Source organism: Lipotes vexillifer, unplaced genomic scaffold, assembly GCF_000442215.2.
Source record: "Lipotes vexillifer unplaced genomic scaffold, Lipotes_vexillifer_v1.1 scaffold272, whole genome shotgun sequence".
NCBI classification, from domain to species: domain Eukaryota; kingdom Metazoa; phylum Chordata; class Mammalia; order Artiodactyla; family Lipotidae; genus Lipotes; species Lipotes vexillifer.
This window is the reverse complement of record NW_006772469.1, coordinates 720453-732348: the sequence shown is the minus strand read 5'-3', so window position 1 is coordinate 732348 and position 11896 is coordinate 720453. Positions and strand designations below refer to the sequence as shown.

The 11896-nt window shown below is 43.5% G+C and overlaps 1 protein-coding gene across 1 annotated transcript in view; it reads right to left on the bottom strand.

The window, feature by feature from the left end:
- SCD5 (stearoyl-CoA desaturase 5) overlaps positions 1-11896 on the bottom strand; it is a 164832-nt gene that overhangs the window by 50409 nt on the left and 102527 nt on the right. Inside the window, exon 3 of the mRNA XM_007447545.1 lies at positions 9977-10182. Coding sequence (XP_007447607.1) covers positions 9977-10182 — 206 coding nt within the window. The remainder of the gene's footprint in view (positions 1-9976; positions 10183-11896) is intronic.

Genomic DNA, 11896 nt, shown 5'->3' with positions numbered 1-11896 from the left:
AGGGAAAGAATAATTTAGTGCAAACATATACTATTTTTTTTTGACTTGGTTAATCAAGGCCATGCGGAGCCAGAATCTTTAGAATTCAAGTCCAGAATCCAGGTACCATCATCTACATGACAGAGTTATTGAAAGGATCAGAGAGAATGTGTGTAAAGACATAATGTAAGTACATAGTGGGCAGTTAATAAATGGCAGCTATTATTGGCTACTGAAGTGACTCGAAGATACATGAAGATGCCTTTATTGCCATCAACAATGAAGCCAAGATAACACTTTACAAACAGCAGTTCAATAATTCATTGACACCTATTGATGAATATGTCTAACATGCTTGTGTTTGAAGTATTCAGATTCCAGACATTTGAGAAACTGTCTCCTCATCTTGCCAGGGGAATTTCTCACATAGAAATGGATGGTCAATGTGGGGAAAGAAAAATGATATTAATGAAGTTGATGTATTTTCTCTCTCTCTCTCTCTCTCTCTCTCTCTCTCACACACACACACACACACACACACACACACACACACACACACACACATAGAGGCAACTTCTCCCAAAGTCCTAGTAGGAAAAGTACCTCTTACAGAGGCAAATGACATTTTGACTTGGAAATTTTTAAAAAGTCAAGATGATTTCTTGAATTATGTGCCACGCTGGTTTCTCCCTTGCCCAAGTTTTTAGCCACTAAAAATAGGGAAATTTTGGTGTTGGTGCTGCCACCTCAATATTGAATCATCTCTGTCCTATATCCCAGAGTATCATTCAGCTGTTTGATTACAGCAGTCTCCTTGGAAAGGCCAAATTTTAGCTTGGAATATTTTACCTCTTCCGTTGACTTTTAACAAAAGGGATCTAATTGAACATAGCTCACACTTATTCCGTTGATTTTTATCAAGTCCTTGGACCTCAGAAATCTAGAGTTTTAACTCCTGTCAACTACAGCTGGATGCAGAGAAAATTATTCAAAGAAAAAAATTATTTCATTCTCAAAATTTTTAGAGCCAGGATAAGATGTGACAGTTTTAAGGTGAGGACAGAAGATTCCAGGGCTCAAGCTGTTAACCAAGGGTAGGCTGTCCCTCACAAATAAAAGAGAAGATTCAAGGAGAAGGAATGTTTACATATACAATGAATGTATGAAAAGAATAAACCAGAGCAAGATGATGGAGTGAGGGAGAATACAAGAGGAAAAAGAACACTCATCTCCCTATCAAGAAAACGCCTAAACAATAGGCTGAATGGCTTTTGTTCTCTCAAGAAGCTGAGGGAGAGGAAGACATGGAGAACATGAAGGCATGGAGAATACTGTATGACAGATGAGGGAAAATGTCCTCGTGCATAGAAGGGTACAGGGAGGAACAAAGCACTCTGGCAGGTAAAGAGACAAAGACAGCAGAGACAAGAGGCAAATCGAGAAGAGGAAGTGAACCAAAAACAGCTTCATGGGACAGGGACTGAATAACAGGACAGATGGAACAGGGAGCAGGAAAGCCATCCAGGAGAGACAGAACCAGGCAGGCTGGGGCAGATGCCTGGCGAGGCTTCCTCTCTCACATTCGCAAACCCAAATGGGGGCTCTAGAGAGAAAGAGAAAGTACCATCCAGAATCTGGTTCTCTTGTTCATTGTTCCACCCCCAGCACCTAGAGCCTGGTATGTAGTGGATGCTCAAAACACAGTTGTTGAATTAAAAGTGATACATGCAGGGCTTCCCTGGTGGCACAGAGGTTGAGAGTCCGCCTGTCGATGCAGGGGACACAGGTTCGTGCCCCAGTCCGGGAAGATCCCACATGCCGCGGAGCGGCTGGGCCCGTGAGCCATGGCCGCTGAGCCTGCGCGTCCGGAGCCTGTGCTGCGCAGTGGGAGAGGCCACAACAGTGAGAGGCCCGTGTACCGCAAAACAAAAAAAAAAGTGATACATGCAGAAAAGGAAAGAAAGTTGGATGCCCTGAGAAACGCCATGCACCTCATGACTTCCATTATTGAGGTGTGAGTGGGCAGAGAGGATGCCAAAGAGCTGGGCTCTACATACAGCATGGCTGAGTGATGCTCACCCTGAGGACAGTTTGGTTCAGCTGTTGCAGGACCATCAAGGACCCAAGCGAAACAGGAAGTGGTCAAACCAAGAGTAACTGATGAGCAAGGCAGTGGCAGAGGGTGTTTGTGCTTGAAAGGCCCCACCTCCATGTCTGTCCCCAAATCACCTCCACATGTTTAGATGTTTGAACGTCTCATTATCCAGAACCTCTCCTTTGGGGGTTATTTCTATAGAGTTTTCCACAAAATACAATTAGCCAACCAATGTGTTCAGCCATTCAAAGTCACTAAATTCTAGACAAGAATTGTTGTATTAACCTAGCAACAGTTAGGGTAGGGCCCCAAGGCAAATCAACTCAGAGTAGGGAGAGACTCCCCAAGACCCAACATGGAACCTGGATCAAAGAGCAATGGATTTCGTCAACAGAGATGGAGTCAAGTTGGTTGTAAGTCCCCAGATGACTCATCCCATCCCCCTAGGGGATCCCCCAAGTGGGAGATGAAGCTGTGAGGGTAGGGAAGTGAAGGTGAGTCAGTTGTAGATTTGTCTGGATGCTCTATCCTGGCTATGTGATCGTCCCCAACAGAGAAATACACTTAGGGTTTACACAGACAGGACTGACACAAAGTCATAAGGAGGAAGGTATCACTGAGAGATTTGGTGCTTGTCCTTGAAAACGGGAAAAAAAAAAGACAAATGATAACAGATCAGGTGACAAATTGAAGTGAAGTCGGCCTCAAAAATTCTAGCCATTCAAAGTGCCTTTCTTCTTGAAATGACAAGATTTACACATTTTCATCTCTTCCAAGGGCACCAAAACAAGTGCTTCACTCTTCTGTATCATTCCATCCATTTTCTCTTAGCTTATCCCATCACCATGGTGATGAGGCAAGGACTTTATTTTCCTGTGTCTGGACTACACCGGCATCCTTGTCAGTTACTTCAAAAATGCACGTGTCTGCATGTTACTTCTAGAGGAATTTCTCATCTAAGATGGGAATCAATGGGATAAGCAAAGCATTAGGAGAAACAGCCTCTGGACTCTATCCACATTCTGCATCTCAGAAAAATTATTTGAGATTCCAGTTTCTGCTCACTAAATGGAGACAGAAAGGCTACTCACTTGCTTAATAACAAAATGTTATAAGACTGAGTAGCTTGTGATGGCCAATCATTTTGCTTAAGGCAGAACAATTAAATAACTATGGCAGAGACTACTAACTGCTTACTCCGTATCAACTCACGCTTTTTTCCATAGAAACAAAACCAGGATTTTATTCAGGGGTTCAATACATCATCCAAGAGACTACATTTCCCAATTTCCCTTGAGTGCAAATACAGTTAGGTGGATCAGCTGTGAGTGTCTTCTGGGAAAGCTCCTGATAGGAAACTGACTCAATTGAGCAGTGTTAACCCCACCCCACCCCCCACCTTCCTTTTGGGTGGAGCTCTAGGGGTAACCTTGGACCTCAGAATGAAAGACTGAAAGTCACATGCTAAGGATGGTGGAGCAGAAAGATAAAAGAGGATAGCCTCATCCACCAGAGGGCAGACAGCAGAAGCAAGAAGAACTACAGTCCTGCAGCCTGTGGAACAAAAACCACATTCACAGAAAGACAGACAAGATGAAAAGGCAGAGGGCTATGTACCAGATAAAGGAACAAGATAAAACCCTAGAAAAACAACTAAATGAAGTGGAGATAAGCAACGTTCCAGAAAAAGAATTCAGAATAATGATAGTGAAGATGATCCAGGACCTTGGAAAAAGAATGGAGGCAAAGATTGAGAAGATGCAAGAAATGCTTAACAAAGACCTAGAGGAAATACAGAAAAAACACATAGAAGAATTAAAGAACAAACAAACAGAGATGAACAATACAATAACTGAAATGAAAACTACACTAGAAGGAATCAATAGCAGAATAACTGAGGCAGAAGAACGGATAAGTGACCTGGAAGACAGAATGGTGGAACTGACTGCTGTGGAACAGAATAAAGAAAAAAGAATGAAAAGAAATGAAGACAGCCTAAGAGACCTCTGGGACAACATTAAATGCAACAACATTCGCATTATAGGGGTCCCAGAAGGAGAAGAGAGAGAGAAAGGACCTGAGAAAATATTTGAAGAGATTATAGTTGAAAACCTCCCTAACATGGGAAAGAAAATAGCCACCCAAGTCCAGGAAGTGCAGAGAGTCCCAGGCAGGATAAACCAAAGGAGAAACACACCAAGACACAGTATTCAAACTGACAAAAATTAAAGACAAAGAAAAATTATTGAAAGCAGCAAGGGAAAAACGACAAATAAAATACAGGGGAACTCCCATAAAGTTAACAGCTCATTTCTCAGCAGAAACTCTACAAGTCAGAAGGGAGTGGCATGATATAATTAAAGTGATGAAAGGGAAGAACCTACAACCAAGATTCCTCTAGCCGGCAAGGATCTCATTCAGATTTGATGGAGAAATCAAAAGCTTTACAGACAAGCAAAAGCTAAGAGAATTCAGCACCACCAAACCAGCTCTACAACAAATGCTAAAGGAACTTCTCTAAGTGGGAAACACAAGAGAAGAAAAAGACCTACAAAAACAAACCCAAAACAATTAAGAAAATGGTCATAGGAACATACACATTGATAATTACCTTAAATGTGAATGGATTAAATGCTCCAACCAAAAGACACAGGCTTGCTGAATGGATACAAAAACAAGATCCATATATATGCTGTCTACAAGAGACCCACTTCAGACCTAGGGACACATACAGACTGAAAGTGAGGAGATGGAAAAAGATATTCCATGCAAATGGAAATCAAAAGAAAGCTGGAATAGCAATACTCATATCAGATAAAGTAGACTTTAAAACAAAGAATGTTACAAGAGACAAGGAAGGACCCTACATAATGATCAAGGGATCAATCCAAGAAGAAGATATAACAATTATAAATATATATGCACCCAACATATGAGCACCTCAATACATAAGGCAACTGCTAACAGCTATAAAAGGGGAAATCAACAGTAACACAATAATAGTGGGGGACTTTAGCACCTCACTTACACCAATGGACAGATCATCCAAAATGAAAATAAATAAGGAAACAGAAGCTTTGAATGACACAAGAGACCAGATAGGTTTAATTGATATTTATAGGACATTCCATCCAAAAACAGCAGATTGCACTTTCTTCTCAAGTGCACACGGAACATTCTCCAGGATAGATCACACCTTGGGTCACAAGTCAAGCCTCAGTAAATTTAAGAAAATTGAAATCATATCAAGCATCTTTTCTGACCACAACGCCCTGAGATTAGAAATGAATTACAGGGAAAAAAACGTAAAAAACACAAACATATGGAGGCTAAACAATATGTTACTAAATAACCAAGAGACCACTGAAGAAATGAAAGAGGAAATGAAAAAATACTTAGAGACAAATGACAATGAAAACATGATGATCCAAAACCTATGGGATGCAGCAAAAGCAATTCTAAGAGGGAAGTTTATAGCTATACAAGCCTACCTCAAGAAACAAGAAAGTAAAAGAATCCGGTTCTCTACTGGCCCTGTGCTCCTGCCATAACCTGGACCTCCATGATTCTTCTACATGTGAGAGAAACTAACTTCTATCTTGTTTAAGCCAAACACAATTCCCAACTGATAGACCCACTGTCAACCTTATAAGTAGGCCCTTCTAGGCTCACCCCCAACGTTTGCAGGGCCTAGGCCAAGAGCAGAGGTGGGAGCCCCTAGCTTGTAGCCCAACCCCTTCTCTTCCCAACCCAGCTCTGTCTGCTTTGTGTGGACATCCAAGCCCATGCTTCTAAGCTCATCCTCAGGCCAACACTGCCCCTCGGCCACTCTTCGGGTCTATGGGGCACACACTTCCCTCCAGGAGGACAGAGCCTGGGAAAGGCTGCTGTAGGCTCTGAAAGTGAGCTCAGAGCCACTTGGGCAGGGAATTTTAGGATCCTAGGACCCTAAGGCGCAGTCTAGAAGTGGGAGGAGGTTCCAGGTGGCATGCACCTTTGCCCTGTGATCTCTTCGCCCTGCAGGGAGAAGCATGGCCCTTGAAGGCACAGGGGCCAGGGCAGGGACCCGAAATGCCACAGTCTAAATGTGATACCACTGGCTCCTCTCCCTCTCACCTCCTAATGCCTGCCTTTTCATCATTCACAACTTGACAATAGAGAGAAACCTGAAGTAGTCCAGTTAACTACTTGTAACAGCCTTGGTAAAGTTATCTTTTAGAGGAAAAGCCTGGAACTATAGCTTGAACTGTGCTGTTTCCCTGTTACCCTTAATGCCACTATCTTCTCTCTTTTATGAGACTGTATAATGGAAAGCTGATCAAGCTTGGCTCTCAGGCAAGCCTGTCTTTGGTGAGCTGTCACTAGGATGGCCACGCACTGTGGATCAAGCAACTGCAATACTGGTGCTGGTGTTCTGACTGAAGGAGGAGTCTCCAGATCCTGGGTCCTTCTCATTCACACATCTGCCTGTTTGAGGAAACTCTCCAAGTGTTTACCCGGGTCTCTTTGTACAAACATTGCTCCCTAGGAGGGAGTGGAATCAGCAACAAACCCCGGCCACCAAAACTGGAACAGGGACTTTTGCCCTAGGAGGACTACAGAGAAATGGATGGGAAATTGTGACCAGGAGAGGGACTCTCTAAGGGGTGCCACTGAAATGGTCCAGGACTGGGTCCCAAATGAGCTGGGCACCTTTCTCTGTTTCTCAGGAAGCTCCCCACTCAGCCTAGGGTAGCAGGGACTGAGACCTGATATGACAGTGCCACTGCTGATGGGATCGACCACTCCAGCTCCCACCCCTATGTGCAAGGACTTATTCCTTAAGGAATTTATCTCCTCCACGTGGCCTGACTGTCAGGACTGGTAACCTGGCTTCATGAACATGAAAAATGCCCAAATGGCCACAGTATCGTTGTGTATCTTGGAAGCTCTCTTCCTTTAGTTCAGTAATTCTAAGCCTCATTTTGGATTACGGATCTCCACGTTCTCTAGGCTGGATAATTACCAAAGGACGTGAGTGTCCACCCACACTGCAGAGAACTGTTGTAGCTCCTTTCAGACAACGAGGCATAATCCAAAGGACATTAAGCAAATAATCTGAGATGTAGGTACTTGCTATAGACTGATGTTTGTGTCCCCTCCAGATTTGCATGTTGAAACCTAATCCTCAATGCAGTGAGGGCCTTTGAGAGGTGATTAGGTCATGAGGGTGGAGCCCTCATGAATAGGATTAGGGCCCTTATGAAAGAGAACCCAGAGAGTTCCCTTGCCCCTTCTGCCGTGTGAGGACAGAGCAAGAAGACGGCTATCTATGAACTAGGTAGAGAGCTCTCACCAGACACTGAATCTGCTGGTGCCTTGATCTTGGGCTTCCCACCCTCCAAAACTGTGAGAAATAAATGTTTGTTGTGTAAGCCACCTAGGCTATAGTATTTTTGTTATAGCAGCCCAAACAGACTGACAGAACTTCTATCCCCAACTTTCTATTTAAATTTCGTTTATTAGTTTTTTCATAGGAAAAATGGAAGGCATGGGTTAACTGATTTGTAAGGTCCCTCCTAGCTCCAAAGTTCAATGGCTCTATATAGTTCTATGAAATGACAGACATGATAAATATCCTCCTCCCCATCTATTCTACCCTATTATAGCACTCTTCTCTCTAAAGCATAATTGTCTGTAAGTTAATTCGTGGGTTCCCTGCTAGACTGCAAATTCTGGGGGAACTGAGACCAATCTTTAAGGTCGTATCCTCAGCACCAATTTCTAGCAGGAGCTCAATGATATATAAGAGATGATAATATGAGTGAGTGGTTTCTGATAGCTACAATCTCCTTTGGTCACTGGACTGGCGATGAAAGATGTTCTCAGATAACTATTCAAGGAACATGCCGAAATAGCCTTTGTTCTTCTGCCTGCATTTAGTAATAGTCTTTGGATGTAGGTACCATGAGTATACACCTAATGAATCAGATTACCATATTTTTTAAACGGAAAAGATGAAAAAAAAACTTCCATTTTTTTGGTCAGAGAAACGCAGACTATTATTCTCAGCTTGGTTCTCAGGAATAAAACAGAAGATCCTCTGCCTCTTCATCTGAGATCTTCTAATTAATCTAAGGTCTGATTGTCCCAAGGCATTACTAATTGTATAGCAACATCATTTATATCACAAAATTGGAAAAGACATACGTATCCCATCACAGAGTGATGGTTAAATAAATTATGACACTCAAACGGTGAACCCATGCAGCCTTTGATAATGGTGCTTACAAGATAATCTGAAGTTAACAGTCAAGACACAAAATTACATAAGCAGTATGACTGCCATCATGTAAAATATGTCAAATATACACATAAAATATAGAAGGAGATACCTCAGAATCTGAACCGTGGCTGTGTTTGTGTTTGGACTGCGCGTGAGTTTCTTTCTACTTTTCTGAATTTTGCAGATTTTCCTCTTTTACTCTCATGGTGAAAAATCAAAATCAACAAATCATTTAATTGTAAATTGAAAACATCTACAATAAAATTTTGGCTATTGATACTGCTTGCATCCACCTGAAAGAGCTGTATGGAGGAGCACAGAGAAGACCCTATGGTGAAGCCAACAGAAGCAGGGGGTGGAAAGACAGGGAATCCTCTGGAGTTGCCGCTGCCTGTAGAATAAGAGACATCATGGATCTAAGCTCTTACTACATAAATGCCAGACATTTCTCACACATTTTTTTTCATTATGTCCTCATAAAAGCTGTAAGAGATAGGTACTACCGTTATTCCCATTTTACAGCTGAAACTGAGCCTTAGAGCGAGTGTGAGCCTTTGCAACCTGTCCCACCAACCACTGAGGGGAAAATGAGCACATTTCTCAGCCATACTTCCTCTCGTGCAAGGATCTCTTGTGTCAAAGGCACAGGCTCCATTTCCATTATTGGGAGATTCTGTTTGGAATGAGTCCTCAAATGACTCCTGCCTGTCAGTGGAGATGGTGTCCAGTGACCACTTGTTCACCATATTATCTCAAGGCTCTCACCAGAGTGTGATCCCAAAATTGTCCCTCTTTGCACATAAATCCATTGCTTTGGGGCAACGAGCCCATTTATAAATGCTCTCATTGTGGCCAACTTTACAGATCCAGACCAACATGGATAGAGCCCAGGCCAGCTCCTTAGTTAAGACGTGAACCATGGTTGCCCTCCACTTGCCAGCACGATAACAGGCAAGCTTTCACCATGTGCTTGTTGAACATAGATCCACCCTGCAAATGCTGACGGACTGAATATGCTCAGCTGACACCATTAGTGCACACAAGCATTTTGAGGCTCTTTGTTACATGGTCACGTTTTCCCTGCACAGAAACCTACTGGTGTTACCATTTCCAAGGGTTGGGGGAGAGGAGGCCTCACTACAAGAGAATTCAGGGAGAACAGAGCAGGGGACCTGGCGGGAGTCCAGTCCTGTTGAAGTCAAGTGTGTCACTAAAATAAGCAAGTCCTCTCTTTCCTCCTCGCTACCCCAGGGAAACATGAATGAGCAAGCGAGGACAACTACAGAAACATTCCATGAAATCAGTAGCTCAGGTGGGTCTGAAGGAAATGACAAGTGGGCTTAAAGGAAATCCATTTCAAAGTCAAGTTCAAATTCAAAACAAATGTGTGAACAGGGGAAAACGTAATGGTCAAAAAGGAATGAATTTAAAAATATACATATATATAATAAAAAATATTTTAAAAAATTAAAATAAATAAAAAGGAATGAATAACCAGACGGCAATCCTAACAAGCAGACCCCATCGTCAGCGTAAGTTTTACGCGGAGAACTGCTTGGGGAATATTACTGCACCCCATTGTGCCCTGTCTCCAGGTCCTGTCCTTCAGGGACGATCGACGGTGTCCGTTCACTTACTTTCTCTGGAACCGGACCACAGGATCAGCCAGCAGGTCGGTGACGTCAAGCTTCCTCCCCTTCTCGATAACATCCCGATGCTTGCGGACAAACAGCCACCCGATATGCGAGAAGAAGAAGCCCCGGCGGGCGTTGTGGGGATCAGCGTCCGTCTCCGAGTACTTGTGGTGGACTCGGTGGTCCCTGGACCACTCGAAGATGTCGTTCTGCAGAGAGAATGCAGACCTGAGAGAAGGGCTAGAACACCCTGGCGCCTTCCCCGAAGTTCCTCAGCCTCCCCTCCCCCCGCCCCACCCCCTCACCTCCTCACTGATTTATACTTGCTCCCACCCTCAACCGCAATCTCTCAACCTCAAGTTCAATCGCTGGGGGTTGGTCTGGGGTGGTTTTCATCCAAACAAGAGTACATCCTCACTTAGTGAGGCTCTTAGCTTGTCTTTGGAATGTGCCCACTGCAGGAGGTTCAGGCTTGTTGACGGAACTAGTGGGGAAATCTGAAGAAAGTTCTGGTTACCGAAGTCTCCTGGGAGATCGTTCATGTCAGGAAGAGAGACATCCGCCCTCAAGTTTTGGTGGTCAGAGGAGAGGTGTAACCTTGAGTATGGAAGGGGGTTAGTTCTTGGTCTGGCTCTCTCTGCCCTCCCTCCCCCGCTTTGATGGAGTTCATGTCCAACACACAGCAAAGAGGAAGTCAGTAAGTAAAAACGCAAAGAGGTGCTTCACCAAATCTCTGCAAAATACCGAGGCACAAATAATATTGTTTGAGGACTGCCCTAACAGTGTGTCACAGAAAGGAGGGGAGGGGACTTAGGCTCCTTGAGGAATCTGGTGTACTTGGCCGAATCTACAACCTACAACGTGGAGAAGCCGCAATGCCTGAGGGGCAGGCGGCACTCACTGGAATCCCAAGAGAGACTCTGGTGCCCAAGGAAGGAGAAGCATCAGAGTCCAGCAGACTCTGCCAAACCCACAGACAGGGTGGGGCTCAGGCACACATGGGGGACCAGCCTGTTGACCCTCTGGTGACGGGAGACAGTGACAGGAGGGGGAGGTCCTGGGTGAGCTATCAGGGCAGCATTTCAGCTGACACTGTTAATGAAATCTTAGCTATAGCCATGGGCCAACGAGACCTATAAACTTTCGATGTCTACTCAGATTTGTTTTTATCTGCTAATGCTTTCAAAGCTTTGAGACGACAAATTAGGTTGGGAAGTCGTGCTTTTGGTAGGAAAATTACAGCTGACCCTTGGACAGCACAGGTTTGAACTGTGCAGGTCCACTTATACACGGATATTTTTCAAGAGTATTTCACGGTCTGAGGTTGGTTGAATCTGAGAATGTAAAGGAACTGCAGGTAAGAAAGGCCAATGATAAATTATAGATGGATTAACCCCCAAGTTGTTCAAGGGCCAACTATAATCTGAAAATAAAAATAAATATATATAGCGTATAAGCTCTTTTTTTTAAAAAAAAAGGTAATAATGTTTTATACCATACTATTCAGTACTTAGTCATGCTTTCATTAGGAATCTGCCATTTCACAGATACTGGCTTCTTCATGCTGATGAGAAGAGAGAGAACTGTTTTACCCTCAAAGTTTTAACAGTTCTTTTAACCAAAAAATATTTCGTGGAGTTTTTTGTCTCTCTGGCTCACCCAGTGCTGCTGGAAGGCAACTCAACCTTGTTCATTTTATAGCACCATTGAAAACTTTTAAAATTTGCTTAACCCTTGGGTAATGGGACAGAAAGAGGGAAGGTAGAAAGACCTTAAGAAGTATATGCTCAGCTTTGAATATAAAGAGGGAAAAAAGTGCTTAGCAATCTGTGTAAGGTAAAAACTGTAGCCTGGCTTTTACTGCGATAAGAAAGAGGTCTTTAAATTTTACCAGTGTGTTGAAACACAGTGGTTGGAAAGAGT